At 29.6% G+C, this 21638-nt stretch overlaps 1 protein-coding gene across 1 annotated transcript in view; it reads left to right on the top strand.

Annotated features, from left to right (window-relative positions):
• The window catches only part of LOC111040721 (voltage-dependent L-type calcium channel subunit beta-1-like), a 65120-nt gene extending 53069 nt beyond the window's left edge, over positions 1–12051 (top strand). The window contains exons 5-9 of the mRNA XM_022324728.1: positions 1698–1935; positions 2067–2241; positions 2302–2400; positions 3946–4249; positions 9100–12051. Coding sequence (XP_022180420.1) covers positions 1698–1935; positions 2067–2241; positions 2302–2400; positions 3946–4249; positions 9100–9746 — 1463 coding nt within the window. The 3' untranslated portion in view covers positions 9747–12051. The remainder of the gene's footprint in view (positions 1–1697; positions 1936–2066; positions 2242–2301; positions 2401–3945; positions 4250–9099) is intronic.
• The last annotated feature ends 9587 nt before the right edge of the window (positions 12052–21638 follow it).

The raw sequence follows: 21638 nt of genomic DNA, 5'->3' as shown, positions 1-21638 counted from the left end.
TGGTATTCACAGCGAAATTAAACCGTATACATTACAATGAATTTCGTTGAAAAAGTTTAATTTAAAAGAGACAAACCTGGGGAACTCGCTTTTGCCGTACACAGTTTCGCTGTGTTTTGAGTGTACCTCGTCTTTGGGATAGGTAGTTCACTGTAATAATAGATGTGTTGAATTTTAATTTAAAGATAAATCGTTTTTATATTATGAAAAACTGAGATGAGGTGGAGTAGGGACTCCATGTCTAAGTAAGTTAAATATCAGTATACATACACCTACAAATAGATACGCCCCTGTCTTATTTAATTAGGTTTTATTTTTTATAATATACACTGACACAGTGTAGTATATTAGTATTAGTGTATTACTAATCGATTTAACTTTACTTGGTTTCTGATCATTCTATAGTTAGGTAGGTATTTGATTTATTTATATTTTACTTTTTATATATAAAGTTATACACACTTTTTATTATTGAATGAAGTATTTAATAAACATCATGTATACCTACGTACATCGTATTGCTCATAAAATGGTTAATTATTTTTAAAATTGTTATAAAATATGATTAATAAAGAAACCGGGGACTAGCTTCTGTTGTGTATTGGAGATGGGCAACTGGCAGCCCGTATCATTTGTATCTGGTCGGTACTAAATTTTTGATTTTATCATTTTTAACTCAAATGTTTAAAAGTTAAAATGATCTCATAAAATGTCGGACAAACATTTATTTGTATTGGTAAACTATACTTTATCCGTAGAAGATAGGTGTTAATTCTTATCTTATAATAAACTGCAGCTAAATGCCTAAGTATGTAAAATTTCTAGTTAATAGGTGGTAGGTTGGTATTTCACAATGGCAGCTTTGTCTTATCCTTCGGGCGGCGCTGTCTCAGCATTATTATTTAGGTACCTGTTTTGTAATGGTTTAAAATGTGCATAAGATTTTTTTTTTCGTTTTCTGTGCTCAAACAGTCCTAAAATTTAAGAAATAAATAACAAAAACGTTTAGCGGTTAAAAAAATATGATACTAAATAATAATTATGAGCATGTTAAGACGTATGCGTTATCTCCGCCTTATACTAACTAAATAAAATTTCACTCTGTAATTTTTAACATGAGAGTAAAATGACCTATCATCAAGTTTAAATGTAAAAATATTTATCCTATAGAGGTTTTGATATTTTAATTTTAAAGCAACTTATGAACATTTTGTAATTGTACATATTATTTTGTGAAATTTACAACGACCACAACTTTCTTGAAAATTAAAATATCGGAAAAATCCTGGATAATTTATTTACTTTTAAATTGTATAGAAAAATAACATAATTAGAAGAATTGTTCTGAATGTAAACTTTGATATGTTGTGCATCTGTAAGACGAAAACAATACATAACGTCCTCTGAACGAAAATAATTATTAAAAAGTCATATTTAACACTAATAACGTATTATGTGTGTAATGTTCATATGGAATAAAATGTTTATGAAGAGACAACTATTTTAGACAAACGATGTTTGAGTATACACTCGTAGATCCTCTACATTAGGTCTATTAACTATAGATATAGTGTTATTAAAAGCTAAACTATTAAATGTTTCAAATCATTATTTAAATGCTCAATAATATCTGTAGTTGAGTAGTTAATAGAATTTAAATAAACTGTTGTTTATATCTATACTTCTGTTTTTAATAGCTGAAGATGATGATCCTATTGGAAGTGGTCGAATATCTGCTAGAACAACATTAACCGCTCCCACAGCCAAAGACAAACGTAAAATTTTCTTTAAAAAACAAGAGACCACACCACCTTACGATGTTGTGCCATCTATGAGACCAGTTGTTCTTGTTGGTCCATCTCTAAAAGGGTACGAGGTGACCGACATGATGCAAAAAGCTCTGTTTGACTTTTTGAAACACCGTTTTGAAGGACGGTACGTTGTTATATGGTTTGTTGTATACTTAAAGGAAAATATTTTAACGGAATCGGAGTTTTATTGATCCATTTTCTTCCATAATGATATGGAAAAATCAGCTATTCTCATTGTTGATTGATTTTTTCCAGTATAATTATTACACGTGTAATGGCCGATATATCCTTGGCCAAAAGATCTCTTCTCAATAACCCATCAAAAAGAACAGTTATCGAAAGTAAACCGGGTTCAAACTCAAGATCGAATATAATGGCTGACGTACAACAGGAAATAGAACGGATTTTTGAACTAGCGCGAACACTACAGGTCCAACAATTAAATTTATTATACAATTTCGACTTTCTAAATATTAATTTTTTTTTATAGCTTGTTGTTTTGGATTGTGATACCATCAATCATCCATCGCAATTAGCGAAAACTTCTTTGGCACCAACCATAGTTTACTTGAAAGTCTCGTCACCTAAAGTAAGTATCTTAAATTTCTTTGACTAAAACAAGCTATGGATATTGGAAAAGCAATCTCAATTTAACACCTTGACGTATTTTAATAAATTGAGGATTTTTATAATTTTCATGATTTCAAACAATCGTATTTTATTCATTATAAAACTATTTATAAATATAAATATAATTATAAATTGTTATTTTAAAAATATAGGTAATATACACTATGATATCAAAAATATATATTCCCAATACAAATCGAAATAAATGTGTCTTACCATGGACAAAAACTGTACAGCAAATCGAACTAATAAAATATATATTACTCAAGTGCTGTTTTACCTTCTGCAATAATTGACAAATGTATAGCAAGCGAAACTAATAAGATATTGCTTAGTAGTCTGTGTGAATAAATCAACTATTTGTGAACATACAGTTATTTTCTGGAGTAAAAATAATTGTTGTCATTTGTAAAACGAATAAATAATACTTTTTATTCTATTTTTTATTCTATACCAACGGACATTTCGGACCGAATTTTAAAACTCATAAAATATGATTTATGTTGATGAATGATAGTTATAATTGAAGCTTGAGTATAAATACGCCATTTGCTGTCGTTGGATTGTATACTTGGTGCACTTGCCCATATAACTGGAAGAAAATCAAAGTTAGGCAAAACATAATTTTTCAGAATATAATCTGTATTTTAACAGTTGTCGTTTAACGAGTTGTCAGTTTTCCGTTTACAAAATGTGTTATGTGCGCAACCGAATATCGCTCATAAAATGTCAAATAGAAAACACCACCAGATTAAGCCTATACATTCCATCTGTGTAGCAATTAATCGTATAATATCCTATAATATTATACGTGGAAATCGAAAGGATATTAATATATAGCAAATTACAATATCAAATGATATGTGCACACGTGATGTGTTCCCAATTTTTGAATACTAATATTACTTAATTATTTTACTTTAACAAATACGTCACAAGTCTCGCAGTAATAATAATAATTAACGTTCGTTTATATCGTTTTGGTGATTATAAACTCGGCTCCAATTTTTTTCAGGTAAAAATGATTGATATATTCTAAACTCAGCTGGAAGAAAAATATGGTTCTGATCTTCTTGTATCTATCAAATTAGATTTTAACTTATAATATTTTTAAGAACCATTTGACCATTTAGCATAATCAAGAGGAAGCGAGATTCTCATTATCCTCCAAAAATGATTCCATTAAATCGACAATAGTTGTGATGGTTATGTAAACAGCATTGAAACGTCGTTTAAAAATTCCAATATGAAAATGAATTGATTTGTATTTATATTTAGGTAGTATTAGTTACATTATATTTTAAAAAATCATCAATGTATTATTATATATAATATATTTTTGTACGTTATTATTAACTAATCAAATCTTCTCAAACTTTCAAGTTTATTATATTTTATTGGGCCGAGTTAAACTATCTAACTTTTTTATTTCTTGTTATTTCTGTGTCGAACTCACAACAAAAAGGTACCTAGTTTACATTTGCCATTGCATATACTGCTACAGGTACTCCAGCGGTTGATCAAGTCCTGTGGAAAGTCACAGACCCGACACCTGAACGTGCAAATGGTGGCGTCCGAGAAATTGGCCCAGTGTCCGCCAGAGATGTTCGACGTGATACTGGACGAGAACCAGCTGGAGGAAGCGTGCGAACACATATCCGAATACTTGGAGGCGTATTGGCGCGCAACCCACCCGCCCGTCACGCCCGACCCCAACGAACAGCAGCTCTTGACCAGGCCGATCAGGAACTCTCCGAGCATGGACATGCCCATCATGTCGTCCATGATGAATAACTACCAGCCGACAGGTGAGTCGCAACTGTCGTACTCGTTGGTGTCGAGCATCAACGTGTTCGCTAGTCCCATCATCCGACTGCAATGATATATAATATTATATCGATATCAATATATTATTTCATTGTTAATATATATCATAGTATCGAATAATTATTGTCATCCACATGTGGGTATATTATACGTAGGTAATGGCCGGGGCTGGGATTTTATAGCACTTAAAATTGCATAAATATGCAAACAAAATAGCAAAAATAGTTATATTATGAGTAATAATATATATTATATAGTTATTATTTAAATATCATTATTTCTTAATAATTTGTATTACGTGTATATAACATAAAATATATTATATATATGCAAAAAAAACATAAAATAAAAATAGTGCTTTAAAGTTCCACACGAATTTCAAACAAGTAGGTATAAGTACAAATTATATTAATACAATCCTATACGGTTGTAAAAGTGAGTGTATCCGTCGGACTCATTGGATCAAATTTGTAAAACAAATTATTTTATTTACAATTTACAATTTACCCCCTGCACGATAATACACGCTAAACACGATTATTGGCAAAGAAGTTAATCACATTGTATTAATTCATAAAATATAACCAATTTTGAAGAAGTATAGTGCAAAAATATGCAAAATTAAATTTTTAATTCTGATTCTCTGTATCTATCACAAAACAAATTTTAAGCTTACTCTACTATTTTTAAGCATCTTATAATAACATTTCAAATTTCTATAAAATCCTAATCTCGGTATTGGCCATCTAAAACACTGATACATCGATGCGTAGGTATACTGCAGTGTACAAACGCGTAGAACAAATTGTATATGTTACCTATGTTTAAAATGTACCCATATGATTGCGCTTTGTTGTATTAAAATTATATTATCGTTTTACTGTATATTGTATGGATTGGCTTTATTTTGGTTTGGAGGGAAAAAATACCATCGATACAATTCAACGACAATTTATTCAGCTACTGAAACGTCGTTCATCCCGAGTAGATATAAAAATAAACCACCTCGTGCATCATTTCGCAAGACTGGGCAATTCGATGAATGAGTTTGATTAGTTGAGTTGAGTAAGAAAAAAGCCAACACCTAGTCAATCGACTTATCAAAACTAAGTTGAATAATAATTATGCTTTCGGGAAGTGGACAGCATTCGTACATTGTTTCTGGGTTGCTATATAAGTCATAACTATCTGCAGACTCGAATGCAATTTAATTCAAAATTAACTTGATGTTTATCATTTCAAATAAAACTCATCAACTAATTTCAATGCCCAGCCTTGTAATAATGCGTAGTGTGCGTGTACGTACGTTTTATGGTCTTATGTACATGATGATTTGTTTGAATTGAGACATTAATTATTTTAATTTTTGGTTAACTTTGATGATTTTATAAGGTTTAAATCACTTGAAATGCAGTGATCTACTCATAATCTCATTGTATCCAATGTTTATAAAATAATATAAGAAACAATAATAGACATTTAACGTATAATTATGTTGCTTTTGACAAAAGTAAAATATTACATTAAGACTTACTGTGTTATGCTGAAGAATATTAATTTTACTTAGACAAATCACACGTTGGTACTCATTTCAAATTATATATAGTTACCTATATAAACAAAAAATGATCAATAATATAAAATTGCCTAAGGTTCAATAATGAGTGTCTCGAGTTAAAAAAAATTGTGTGTTTTATAATATTTGAATATTGTAATTTCCATCATAATATGTACCTAACAATATTTTATTATCTTTTCACTGCAGTTTACGCTTTTAACGAATATGGCCTGGCATCTGTATATATTACCTATATAATATTAGAATATTGTATATTATATAGGCTCCTTCTTTCTACCATGTTGTAAAATATTCGAACAATTGTGCCGGAATAATAACATATTAGATATAGTATAACAATACCTTATGCGAATTGTTGTTTCCGTATAGTAGCGGTATTAAAATTCATTTAATTCTCACTAAGGCATTCTTCTAATGCAATGACTGCACAAATTAATTAAGTAATAGAAGTATAGCTTAATTCCACGAAGCAAAATAAAATCGAAACCACTAAGTCTAAGTTAATACTTTAGAGTTAACCAAATCCAAAGAACACAATATTTTCGAAATGCTGTAGGTATATCAATTTCGTAAAAGATTCGTAACTCATACTTTGTACAAAAAGTTCAAACTATGAAGTTATCTCAAAAATATTCTCCTCTTAAAAATTAGCATTACATGTTTGAACTCCATAATATTGTTGTTGACTCCGCAATTTCGATTTTGTTTAGTATAATTTTTCTATATTGCTAATAAGATAGACAGGTAAACAGGTCCTATTAACCAGTGTTGTGAAGTATTTGAGTATATAAGTATTAAAATTATCGTTCATTTGATTACATTTTAAATACTATTTTACCTAACCTAACCTACGTTGTTTTGAAATTGTTTGTTCTACTTTCAATTTAAAATATTTGAAACTGTTGTAAGAATAAACGATTTAATAATAATAAAAAAATATATTATTTAAGATGTACTTAGATACCTATTCTATAGTATAATACTCAAATAATTTTTAAATGTTTTTTTTACAATACTGCTCACACAAACTTACAGTACCTGGTCATTATGTCTAATCGTATATAGAAACACTTGTGTGTGTTTTTATATGTTTAATAATATTTTATATTTTTATAATAACTGTTACCATTGGGAGTAAAGCGCATCGCCTAATGTCCTACAAACCACAGTAGGTTTATTATATTGAATAAAAGAACACGAAAAACTTTAACGAATCTTCGGCGGACGAAGAGTGCATAATATATAATATAATTATAATGTTATGACGAGATGATATTGTGCTTTGGCGTTAAAACCGGGTGTGTTCCTAAACAAGGCATTATGAAGGAGCAAAGTACGATATTATAGTATAACTTAAGTATTACACTATGATCCACGACCATTTCTGGAGGGGTGTATTCGACAGGTACGTGTCCGATTGAAATGAATCCAAATGTTGAATGCTGCAAAAACCCGTACGTCCAAATTTCGGACTGTTTATACCCTATCATGTCGACAGTGATCACAACTTAATATTGAACTCTTTCTGAATTTTCCTTCAAAACCTATTATTTCCAAAACCCTTCTTATTGAGATCGTTGTCGGTGTGTATAGAGTACAATACGTCTCTTTTTTTCCTCACTTGTTCTATTATCTATTTAGTACTAACTAAACTTTAAGTTTTATGTTGACTTTGTTTTTCCTCTAACATACAAACTCATATGAAAATTCAACCCATTACTACAACTTTAAAATAATTGTTTAAATACTTCATCACTTTAGATAATAATATATTAAAATAGCGCGATAGTGTTTGTTATATTTTTCTTAAACTTGGGATCATCTATAATTGTGTAAGTTTATACAGTGTATTTCATGTTATCAAAAGTCAAACCACCTATAAATAGTTTTTATCAACATTTTAATTTTTCCTCAAATTTTAATGTTTTATTATTGATTTCAAAATTATGCCTAAAATGACTAGACTTTTATTCAGTGTGGAATTTGTTCGATACAATTCCAAAGTAATACGTACATTTATTTTCTGTTTTTCAAATTGATTTAAAAAAAAAAAATTAAGTGTATCCTGTATTAAAGTGTGTGTTTTCGTTACCTATCTAATATAACTTATTCATGTATAACCAAACTGTGACTAGCGTTTATATAACTTATATCCGATTCCTCCGCACAATTTATTTATTGCTGTGCATCCTTCGCTAATATTTGTTTTTATAAAAAATTAACTTCTCCATTTTGAGCTTCTCTACCCGACCTCAAAGTCTAACTCAAATATTTTGTTTTCAAAATCCAATCTCAGCGATTTTACTAAGAATACAAATACCCAAACTCGTTAATGCAATACGCTTAAAACACAATTCGATATCATTTAACCTAAAACAACAAAATACCAATGAGTAGAGTTTTTCACATGTTTTTATTTGTTGTTGCTGTGTCACTTAATTTTTATAAATTAATGTTAGGTATTTTTCATAACATCCTCACACAAGCATTCGTTAAGTTTATGTTTATCACCGAACTAGTCGGGATATTTTAAAAAACGCATATCATCGTCATTGGTCGCAGCATGCCAGCACGGCTTGTTCGCGGACGACGATCGAGTTAAGGTCGTGAATCACTGAGAAACGTCAAAATAGTATTCCATGTCCGTGGCCATGTGTATACACATACTATAGTAGTCACACTGTCAAAGACACACGGGCGTCATACAATTTCATTTTACATACAGGAGAACTCGTGCACATTAAGGTAGCTTGTTCCATTTTTCCCATGTGATCAGAGAACAAATTCAGTTTTTAGTCTTTTCTTTTTAATTTGTTTGGCTTTTTTGATGCCCTATCATGCATTCCCTCACTATCCATGTACTTATGTGTATGGCACGAATGTGCGGAGCTCGATTTTCGTCCACGGAGCCTGACACTTACTAAATCCCTATTATAACGAAAAAAATTAACGAGGTTTGCTAATATCCCTTGCGGTGTATTATCCAAATCCATCCTTACACTACCATGATATTCAAGTCCGGATTAAGGATCCATCATAGGACCTCAGAAAACCTGGACTTAAACACAGGGGTCCACTTAAAAGAGTTACTACTCCTAAACATATTTATTTTATTTACTAAAATCAATAAGCTCTACGATGTGCTTCCCGTACCCTCAACCATTAATCTGGACTTGATAATATGATAACAATATGTGCCCCTTAAAAAACTTTTCGTAACGAACGGTTTTTGCCGTGGAAATGTGTTTGCAGAATACCAATCGATGGATCGCATGCCTCCGCGTCTCGAGCGCATGCGCACCACAGAATACGATGACTACGAGCTCAGTGATCACGACAGCATGGTGTATGTGCCGCCTGCCATCGGGTACCAGTCGAAACAACCGCAGCAGCAACAGCATCACAAGCAACAGCATCATCATCATCAGCAGCAGCAGCAGCAACAGCAGCAGCAGCATCATCACCAGCAGCAACAACATCACCATCAGCAACAGCAGCAACAGCCGCATCATCATCAACAGCAGCAGCAGCAGCAGCAGCACCACCCTCAGCAGCACTATCAACAGCAGAAACATCAGCAGCAGCATCCGCAGAACTATCAGCAGCAGCAACAGCAACAGCAACAACTGCAACAGCAACAACTGCAACAGCAACAACAGCAACCGCCCATGCGGCGGCAACACAGCGTGTCATTCGAACGGGGCCAGTCGCAACGCGGACCGCCCCGTCCTGGCAGCAGCTCGCACAACGTGCACCACCAGCTGTCGTACCAGCTCAGCTCTCAGACCGATATGCTGACGCACAGCCCGCCCGAGAACTCGTCCGACCATCTCATGTCGTACATGTCGCCCACGCTCAGGTCTTCATCGTCCACGTGGCGTGGCAACGTAAACATTTAGTACAAACAGACGGAATTTTAATAACAGCACGTGTGACGTTAGGGTGACAGGATAGCGTTCGTCGTGTGGTACAATAACAACTATTACAATAACGATGTGGGTACTCTTTGGTTGATGTTTCGCGTTTGAACGACCTAGTCGTCGTCGCCGTCGTTGTCGTTGTCGTTGTGTTGTTATTGTCATTGCGATCGTTATTTGTTGTAACACAGTCGTCAGCGTGATTGTCATTAATATTGCCGTAACTAAAACAAATGTCATGTAAAATCCCGTTAGGGTATCATTGCGATATTATATATACCTATAAGGTATTAGGTAGTCAACAAATCTCGTAGAAGGTAGATAATAAAGAAACTGATATAGACATAAAATAATATAATATACAGTCGTGTCTCTATAACTTGAATCTCTATTGGAATAAAAATGAAAGTCGGCTTACGTATTTTTCGAATATTACGCCCAAACACAACCTGAAAACTCTTCAAGGGGCAAGGAAAAAATTCGATTTATCGAGATTCGGCTGTAAAAATGGATAGGACGTGTCCGCATTACTAATCGCAAGAGTAGGAAATCACCATAGAATAAATTGATAGAAATCTCATTTACGGGTACAACATTTTTTCAAAAATAATCCAAATTAACAGTGGTGCCAGAAAATAGATACATATTATATCCTTTTTTTAAGTTTTCTGTAGCATGTTGCTACGCAGCTCATCGTTTCATATTTTGTATAAATTTGAATACACATCGTTGCCTTAAAAAAAAAAAAAAACAAAGAATAATAAACTCATTTAAACTGGTGGACACTCTTTTTGTAATTTCCCATAAGTCCTCCCCCTCTTTCGACGATTCCTATTATTTATTTTGTGCTCTAACAACCTCACACCTCATTTGGAAACGTCCTATCCACTTGTAAATATGTTTGTTTGTGGATAAAACCCTAAACTCTTATCACTCAATTATCGTGTGGTAAGCATAGAAAATAAGTTAATTTATGTAATGTTATCCACTCCTTTATTATCTATGACATATAGACTATGAGACAAGGCGCTGCACTGGTATACCCAATACCCATGTATAGACTTATAGGTACATGTGTTCATGAAATGTACATGTCTATGGAGGTGTATACCTTGCACGGTAGTTAATAATAATATGATATAATATGTGTAAATATATTATTATTATTATAACTTAGTGAATACGTCATTAATATTACATTGAACTTCAATTGCCTTAATTGGACCAACATTATTTCTGAGTGCTTATTATAATTATTTATAATCGTATTTCGTATAAATATTATTAACTTTATAACGAATACATCTGCCTATGATTATCTGAACAATTTCAATACCTAGTTATAAAATATAATAAATTGTAGCACATAATTCATACAAATAATATTAAACTGAATTGCTATTTTTTAGGTGTAATTTTTTATGCAATCAATAAACGCCCGCCACTGGGTTGATTAGTGTAGTAGAAAGAATTAAATCCTAATTATTACTAAACTCTCAAAATTGATTGTAAGATAGCGTTTATTACTCTTATAAAACATAACGTTTAATGTTGTCAATAGTTTGTATAGGTATCTTAGAGTAGGTATACCTACGGCTAATATATAATAACGGGTAATAACTAATTTTAAGAAAAATTGATTTTCATAATGCTTGTCCTCGTTTATTCAAATAAAACGTGATACAATTATCATTATTATACTACCTGATCGCCTTTGTGTGTTTCTCTTTTTGTTGATGTTTTTTTGATTATAGTACCTATTGCTTTTTAATATAAGATTTTCTTTTTAATTTAGTTACTTGAATTACATTTTTTTATCGTTGTTTCGCTGACTTTGTTTGTTTTTTTTTCAAATGCGTACACGGTGTTCAAAAACAATGGTTTTCATCCTACAGGTGTACAAAACTGTGGTTTTTGAAAAATGTTTCCAAATTTATTATAACACACACTGTAAACAGGGTCTTTCCGAATTTCACGTTATAAAAAAACAACGGGTAATGCTTACTTAATAGAGCATTATGCAATCCCCCCAATTTTTGTAACCTGAAATTTGGAAATCACTGTGTATAAATGTAATTTAATTACTGAATTAGATTGCTTTTGTTACCCATAATAATATAATTATTAATTAACGGTCCTATGATTTCATATCTCAAAGTTTCGATTGGAGGGGTAGAAATTAAACGTTAATTGTGTATATATATTATATTATTATCATCCGGTTTTATTTACTTATATTATTATAAACTATAATATGTAATAATAATTAATCTTATTGTACCATTCATTTGGTTTTCGTTTTTTTTCTAATACTTTAATTGGACAATTGGAAGTAATTATTAATAATTTCTATTAAGTCAATTTGAAAATAAAATGTAACGATAAATAATTATTACTATAATGATAAAAGTAGGTGTAGTAGTTATCTATTGTTATCGTTACTCTTGAGAAGACTTCCCGCTTTAAATAGACCAATTTTTTTTATCTTTCATTGGCGGTCCACTCGTATGCTCTTAACGCTTATTGATAAACATTCATTTTGTTTAATGTACACGATTATTATTATGTAGACGTCGTTGTCGTTGTGTGTTAGTTGCTTTTGTAATATTATTTTTGTCTTCGTTTGACTTCCATAATAATAATAATATCTTAACGTCGTTACTCATAATCATAGTATTATTTTGAGGTACTTGTAACTTATTAGTGATTAATGATTATAATCTACTGAGTACCGACTATCGCTTACCGTTGTTTCATCAATGTATTATTCCGATCATCCAGTCCAATCGACTACCGACATTTTTATAAGTAGGTACATTTTAAAACATTTAAAGGATATTCGTCGTATCTCCAAGAACAATAAAAGATACAATTTTTGTTGTTTATCAAAGACATTTTCCCAAGTACCTATCCACCTGGATACTTATTATAGGACATCGTGATCTGGATGGTGATCAGCAAACTCGACCGCAAAGTGCACTTATACCGCCCAGTATATTATGATGATATTGAATTTTTGTAATTCCATTTACAATTGCATTTTTAAATACAAAATAGTTTTGTTTTAACGACCACTAACAATGACGCGTACACATAGCAAGATGCAGGTAATACAAATGCCATTTTTTGTATACTTTTTACACAAAATATTTTAATGTTACTATTTTGAATTTTTTCTAAACGCTTTGCTTTTTAATCGTGTCTTTAATACTATATATGAACACAGAATTTGATGACCATACAATACAATATGTGTAACGAAACATAACGTTTAAAACGATTAAATTAATACGCCTACGGACGATTTCACCGACATTTTAATAAATATTACAAATATATGGGATCAAAAGAAAGGACGCCTGACTATCCTGTAGCTCTACAAAATATTATAAGCATTCAATCTATTCCGTATCCGGTCCGACTGTAACGGATGTTTTTTTTTTTTTAATATATTATATTATTGCTGATTTGTCCGTTCTACAATACATGTCAATAGTGTAATATTACTAATGTATTAGTTTATTATTATTATTATTATTATTATTATTATTATTATTATTATTATTAATAGTCGCATCGACTCTCGAACAAATCCGGTACGTTTGAAATTAACTATATTATATATATATATATTGCACTACTCGTAGTTTTATTATAATTGCATATTATTATTATTGTAGTGAATATATATTATATTGACACATGCTTGCCTGTAATATGTTTAATGATTTTGTTGATATGTTGTTGCGCGATGAGAGTTCCCTTCGATTTTATATAGTGGTATGCTCTTATTGTTAATTTTTAAACACCTTTTGTAATAATATATATTTATCCATTATATAATATTAACCTGGCTGAAAATCACTAAAGATCGTATAATGATATTATATTAGAATAATTGCAAGAAACGTCCAATAATATTATACGTTATTATAATAGGAACCTACTCGTGTGTGCATAAGTACTCGACTACTCCTTCATTTATTTTACTGTGACGTTTTTATTTTTTCCAAAATACGTACCTATATAGAATGAGATATTTTCTATATTATTATTATTATTATTATGTAGTTGTCAATGGGTTTGATATTTTTCCTACATTTATTATTATTACTATATGGATGCTCGTGCCGATTGAGTGTGAAATAACATAATAATATTATGATCGTTGTGATTATTATTATTATCATGTTTTGTACTGGCTGACATAATAACAATATAATAATATAAAATGACCATCGGTGTGTCATTACATTAGTATAACATATTATTATTATTATTATTATTATATATTATAGAGTTTTAGTGTGTAAGAATTAGATTTCGGTTGTTCGACATAATTCGCCTAATATTCATGTATTATTATTATTATTATTATATATTATAGAGTTTTAGTGTGTAAGAATTAGATTTCGGTTGTTCGACATAATTCGCCTAATATTCATGTATCATAATATAATATGGGGAATACATATATATGTATAAGACGGGAGTTCGTTATTTTTATTTTTGTGCTGTTCGATTTCTTCGTTTTCTGTTTTATTTACTTAATTTATTTTGTTCATTGCAAGAATCTTCTATACATTAAAATCCAGTTACTTTTCCCATGACAATAATAATATATAGTGAACTAATATAACTACCGCAAATTTCTATACTATAGCGTATATTAATTAGATTAGGAACTCAAAATAAAACGAATAGTTAAGTTAATTAACCTAGGTCATCTTCGATTCTGATTAGAAAAATGTATGTAATTTAAAACCATAGATGTTTGTCTTTTCAGTTCAGATTCCGCAGGTTTCCGGTACTCAAAAATTGCATTGAAAGGTTTTGGTCAGGTTCCGGTTTATAAAATATATAAATCAAAGGTTCACTCCAAACCCGTTTTTTCTTTAAATTTGAACTTTGAAATATATCAGTTTAATTTTTTTATACACTAATAAAACAAATAAATAAAAGTCGGTCCCTATGTACCCGAATAAATAATCACAAGTCACTATCAATAGTTATTGTAAAATTCGATATTTTACTTTATATGGTTCCGGTTATTTTGAAATTTTGAAATTCTGTGCCTTATATTTTAGGATTTTTGGGTCCCAGTCCCCGAAAATTACCATACATAGTTGAAGTATTATTAACATTATAACTGTGTCAATTTTCTAACCGAGAAAATGCAAAAAAAAAGTTAATATGACGATACGAGTTCCTATTGTCCAATACGTATAGTACATGTATAAAGAAGTCTGCGTTAAAAATCTGTGAATATTACCGTATTTTATTAATATTATTATGCAAATTGCGAATTGTTTCCTGTTTTCCTCTTCTTCCGGGCTTTTCTTTTCTCGTCGTTTATCGATCGGATTCAATTTAACGTGCCAGAGATCAACCTCAGGCATAGTCTGCGATTGTTTTTCGTAATTTTGTTGTTATTCTTAAATCGTTTTTTTTCTAACCTTACGTCCGTACTACAACATCTGTTCGTTCTGTAATTGCTTGTATTTTGTTTGGAATTTTTCTTTTTTATAATATGCGATGTCAGCGAGTGAAGATTTGCACAGAAATGCGGTTGTACCTGAGGACGAGTGATGTTAACTTGAGTTTTCACTATAATATATACAAGATCATGCTCAAAACGAGGTTAGGTGCGTTCTGTAGTAAAAATAATAATTAATAAAATAAAATAAAAGCACTGTCCGAAACAATAAATACTCTACATTTTTCCTTTTTACGGGACTTATGACATTCCACAAAATACGTGATTGAAGGATAATGTATGCATAATATTATATATTAATTATAAAGGTGTTTAATATATTATTCTTACTGTTATGTGTCTCCACTATTAAAGTCGACCTTATTATTATTATTATTATTATTACTATTATTACTATTATTATTACTATATTATTGTAAACGAATGTATGAAATTATGTAATTTTATTTCATTTATTCCAGTATAAAAAATTACACTATATATAATGATTTTCCGCGATTTTATTATCATGTAAAGTTATATATATATATATTATATACATATAGATACATAATTTGTACAAATGTCTTAAGGTCATTTTTTATGTACTAATAACATTATTGTCTTGAACATTATATATACTTTTTGCTTGTGAACGATTGAATATCATATTTTATGTAACAATGTATGCCAAACTTCACCACAACCTGAAAAGAACAGAAAATCTCCTTCAACATTAATCTGAAAACCATTTACGATACATTTAGGGCGGTATAATATACTATTATGCAAATCCATACACACACTGTACAATGAAATATTGTATAATGTCTAAAAACGACTACAATCATAACACAAGATACACATAATTATAGTATAACAATACGTATACCTACAGATACAATGTTATAATTAAAAAAATAAACTCCACGTATATATATATATATATATATTATAATAATATTGTGATAGGTGTTCTTGCAAAATTAAATGTTGTAAGAAACTTGTTCCTACACATACATAATATAGACACGTGAATAAAAATATAGAGACGGAATACATTTGACTTTTATTAGTTATTATACACTTAGTTACTTATCGAGCTGACACTCGTTAACCTAAGTCAGGGATGGCAAACCTTTTTGTACCAGCGTGTCAAATAAAAATTTTGGTTGGATTTTGTTTCACACACCCTGCGTGTCAATTAATTCGATGACCCTTCAATTTTTTTTTCAAAAACTTTAATATTATCAAACGTATACATATTCGTGTGTGTCACTAAAATAGTGTGCGCGTGTCACTCTGTGACACGTGTGTCATAGGTTCGCCATCTCTGACCTAAGTACTGTGGTAGTGGGCCGGCTATCACATTATTGAGCATAAAAAACTTATTTTACTACACAATCGAGTAAATTTGACGACGTATCAAAGGATTTGGAAGGACAAAAGAACAAAAGATACCTAACCTTCAACATAACAAATTCTGAGATACTACTATTTGCAACTATTTTAAACTGTATTAAATAAGAAAATATTAAAAGTTATGTTTCTTTTTTTTATATGTATGATATTATAGTAAAACCCCCATGTAACGGAATCGCTCTGTACTAAATGACTTTTCCGTCATAGGGAGATTAAAATATACGATAGGTCGCTAGGTTCTACGGTTATTTTGTTATTTTCCGTGGTAAGTAGATTTCCATCTTATAGGGGGTCTGTTATAAGGAAGTTTTATTGTGTATCGTTGAATAATGTAGACACACTGTACACTTAACACACTGTACATAAAAATTTAGGCTCGTTTTTCTGACAATTGTATTATTATCAATTAACAATATTAATAATTAATCGATATCGTAATTTCGAAGAAAATATAATTTCCTAGGTTCATTTTTTAATCATATTTCAAATAGGAAGCAGCCACGATATAAAAATGTATTTAGTACATTCGTCGCAGATATCGCTCTGTCGGCCTCAACCCCCAGTATTTCGCATATAAGACGAATGTGGGTACTCATGTCCATTTTGTTATGTTATAATAATATTTAAGTAAAAATATGTTATTTTCGTTGAAAAAATGTACAATTCATAATAAGAAAATGTCTTAAATAATTTTAATTTTAACAAAATAACTAAGTTAAGTTACAATTATTTATGAAATTAAATAACTTAGTTATAAACTGAGTTATTTTATAATATTCTATTTTATTTAACTAGGTAAGTTATCAAAAAAAGTAACTTATAACTTAACTTTTTAACTAATTACTGCCCATCTTTGGCTTAACTACAAAACCAATTAGTGTACGAAAGTATCACCGGCGACAGATGTGCATTTGAGTTTAAAAAGTGTTTTTTTTTACCACGTTTTCCTACATAATTGAATCGTATAATTTACCAATTGTCTTCTTCCACCGTAACATAATATAATATAATATAATATATAAAAAAGAACATTAAAGCATGACTATAATATATTTTTATCAACCAACTAGTATGTGTAGTACCTACTGTATAATATACATGTTATATTATAACATTTACCTTATTTAAAGGGATTTGAAACTCATCGTTTGTAAGGAGATATGTATAGGCAATAATAATAGGTTCCCGCGTATTTGTGTGCATAGCGATAACAAATAATAATTCGAGGGCTCGGATGTGTGTGCACTAAAATATTACCAAATATGCACTTAAAAATCGTTAAATTTACACTTTTATCTATAAACCTGTGTACAAAAAATAAAATATATATTAATACCTTCCTAATTAAAATTATTTAATTATTTACAAAAATTTTTTCATAATATATGAGAATTATAAGTAGGTACACAATACGCATTCCGCATGTATTTCGTTCAGTGAATACACCTAGAATATATTGTACGTATTTATGTACATAAAGTAATGTCATATCTAACCGTATAAATATTTTGGTTTGTAAAAAATATTATAGTTTATTTTTATGATAAATTATAATACAATAGTAGTTCGTTATAATTAACTGTAATATTTTACTAAGAGCACTACACTAGTACACCAGACTATTTTTTGAGCGAAATAGACTATGGACATTCCAACATAAGTACTGACTTGACTCAGATGATAATATTAAAACGTATTTAAGTTAGTTATGAAGGCTATTTTGAATTCTTCAAATTAGGTATAACAAGAAAAATGTAAAAATGTATTTTTTCCATTGAACTTTCAATAAATACTTGATTTTTTTTTTTTAATGTTAAGTCCAAATTTGTTTTAAAGTCGTTCGTATAAGATCTAAAGAGAACAAAACGAAGGGTTCAAAGCTAATTTGTATTATTTCGAGTAAAAGACAAGATTTTTGTTTAATTAGCATGTGGACTTATATGGTTGTTTATGAACTATGAATTAATTCACAGATAGTTTTTCCTACGACGTGTGTTTGATGTATAGATATTAGATACTAATACAAGGTTTTATCTTTTATGAGCGGCCTGTATATTATAAACAATTTCGAAGAATACCTGAGGTATAAAGTGAAGATGCTAAATTATGCCAATTATTTGAAGAATATTGTAGTGAAGTTTTCAAAACTCATGGTAAAATACTTACCTATTAGTTATTTGAATTATTCGCAATACATTTTTGAATAAAAAAAATGTTAAATATTTGAAGAATTTAAAACATTTTTAAAAATAAAATGATTATTTTACCATTTTTTTTTTTATTGCACCTCGCTTTATAAATCGATTTATAAATATGTTATGGCAAGGCCACTTTACCAAATTATATTTTAATCATCTTAAATTTCTAATAATCGATAGGTATATATATATATATATATGTATATATTACTTTTCATCAGCTAAATATATATTTTAACAAATTTGAAAAAATTATACTCAAGTGGCATCATTTATAATATTATATTATAAAATTATCTTGTTGCACTTATCGTTTCATCAAAGATGAATATAATGAAAATTAAAATTGTTTTATTAATCCTTGGAGATGACTTACATTCTTTTAGATTATGAGTGGAGCTATGAATGTATTGATTATACAACGATGTGTGTTTTTTTTTATTTTTTTATGTTTGTCATCACGGTTTGGGGCAGTAAAAAAGCTTCAATTTTCTTTAAAAGCAGCTTTTTTGGTAGGAAAGTGAATCTAGTTGGTGCATATTGATAAAGTACTTGCAAAATGTATAAAATGTTCAATTTATATAGCTAAGGATTGACAATTTCAAACAATAGGTTCCACTTAAGCAATTTTTTTCCGTAACTAAAAAATCTAAAAATATGAATACAGTTTTTTTTACAGACATTTTAAGTTCAAATTTGGGCAAAATTACATGTTAACACAAAGTATAACGTTTATTGTCATTTTGTTGTAATTCGGTTCCAAAACAGCCCAATTTTACATATGTATATTTAATATTTTTCCAAAATCACTGATAATTTTAAAATTTAAGAATAATAGAAATTCAACTTATCAGCTGGCAGCTACCGTATTAATAATAAGTAATAGCAATATAAAATATTCTATATTCTAGACCAGCGGTTCTCATTTGTGCTCCGCGAGAGTAGTCTTGGAGCTCCGTGGCTCTGTTATGTGCATTCAACTCTCGTCCATCAAGCCAAATATTAAAGTACTAGTGAATAAAAAAAGCCAACATCATAGATCACATTAATGTCATAAAAATTGTAATTTATAAATTACTAAAATATTATGTTCTTTTTTTCTATTAAATTAATTGAATAATTTGTAGGTATACGTTCATATTCTACAGAAAAAAAATAAGAAGCAAATCATTTATAATTAACATCATTTTTTGTGAATTATTGTTACCTCAAATAGACATTTCTGAATTTTGGGGCCCCCTTTTTTTGGGAACATTGGGGCTCTACGATCAAAAAAGTATGAGAACCGCTGTTCTACACTGACATATCGTCTCCGCTCAGAACCATTTTTCGTACACACAATGATATGATATCATTGAATTCAAATTGAATATCATCCATTACTAACCTTCTAGACAACTATTATACAGCAGAGCTACATCCACTTTTTTTATACTTATATAGCTGTTGCTATAACCATTCGACAAATCTACAAACAGGAGTATAGGTTAGGTTACACAAAGTAACTGAAGTACCTAACACTGGTACAACATATAAGTTATTCTTATATGAATCGTATACGTGTGATAATTACTTAAAATAAACCAAAATATTATATACCTACTTTCAAATATGACACAATCCATAAAATTAAATATGTTTTGTATCCTAATGTTTGTAGATGTAACCCTAAATAGGTATTAGTGGTTTAAAATTTAAATAAATTAGGATTAGTCTAGAAATTTGAAAATGTCTTTGTTCGTGGAAACTTATGATTCGTGTGGAATTACGTTATTATTAGCGAAATTACTTTTGAGTTGCAACAAAATAACAAAAATCGTTTGAGGAGAAATCGGTATTTAACGTTTGAATGTGCAATTAGAATTCAAACACTCATAAAAAATGTATGTGTCTTTGTGCTAAACGTTTTTATCAATAGCAGGATCAATTGATTAAGAATCTTATACTAAATATTCAAGTTTTAGATTTTTAAATTATTAAAACGTTATGCTTCTGTAAACGTTTTAGTGATTTAGACGAATTACGTTAAGACTTTTACTTCAAAAGCTTATAAAAAATATTGAGACCATATGGATTTTCAGAATAGATTAACTGATTTAAGGTCTGATAGAAATGTGGAACCTTGTCTTATATTTTCAATATTTTTGACTTGTAAAAAAAAATGAAGACGGTTTGTAAGCGATAAGCCTATATTTTATTAAGTATATTTTAAATCATATTTATGCTGCTATTAAAGTATTGTATTTTATTTTTGTAATTCAGTAAATCAAATTAATATTTGCCACAAACATTGCATTTGAAAATGTCGTTGTGTGCACTGTGCATAAAATAAAATAGTGTACGTTAAATGTTTCAAGTACCTACCTAAGAGTATTATATCGATTTATATTTTTAAATATTATAACTAATTAACTAAAACCGATTTTCTTTGTTTAAATAATTATAATTTTGTCTAAATTTGAACTTAAAATGTACAGAACAACACGCGAGATTACTTATTATTAGAGGTTTTTGATACATGGTTAACTATTTATGAAGAACCTTATATTTTATTTCCAAAACTAATCTATACAATTTAAACATCTTATGTATTTTTAACTACAAAATTATTTGCAAAAGTTCGTGCTTTAATGAATTTTGTCGAAATCTGAACTTTAAATGCTTAATAAAACAATCTGTAAATGTACCTGTAGTATTTTTAAGCTGCTATTATGAAAACTTATGGGGAATCTTACAACGAATTTCCTCAAAATTCTAACTTTAAATGTTTCTATAAAA

Source organism: Myzus persicae, unplaced genomic scaffold, assembly GCF_001856785.1.
Source record: "Myzus persicae strain clone G006 unplaced genomic scaffold, MPER_G0061.0, whole genome shotgun sequence".
NCBI classification, from domain to species: domain Eukaryota; kingdom Metazoa; phylum Arthropoda; class Insecta; order Hemiptera; family Aphididae; genus Myzus; species Myzus persicae.
The sequence above is the reverse complement of the archived record's forward strand: the minus strand, read 5'-3'. Positions and strand labels throughout refer to the sequence as shown.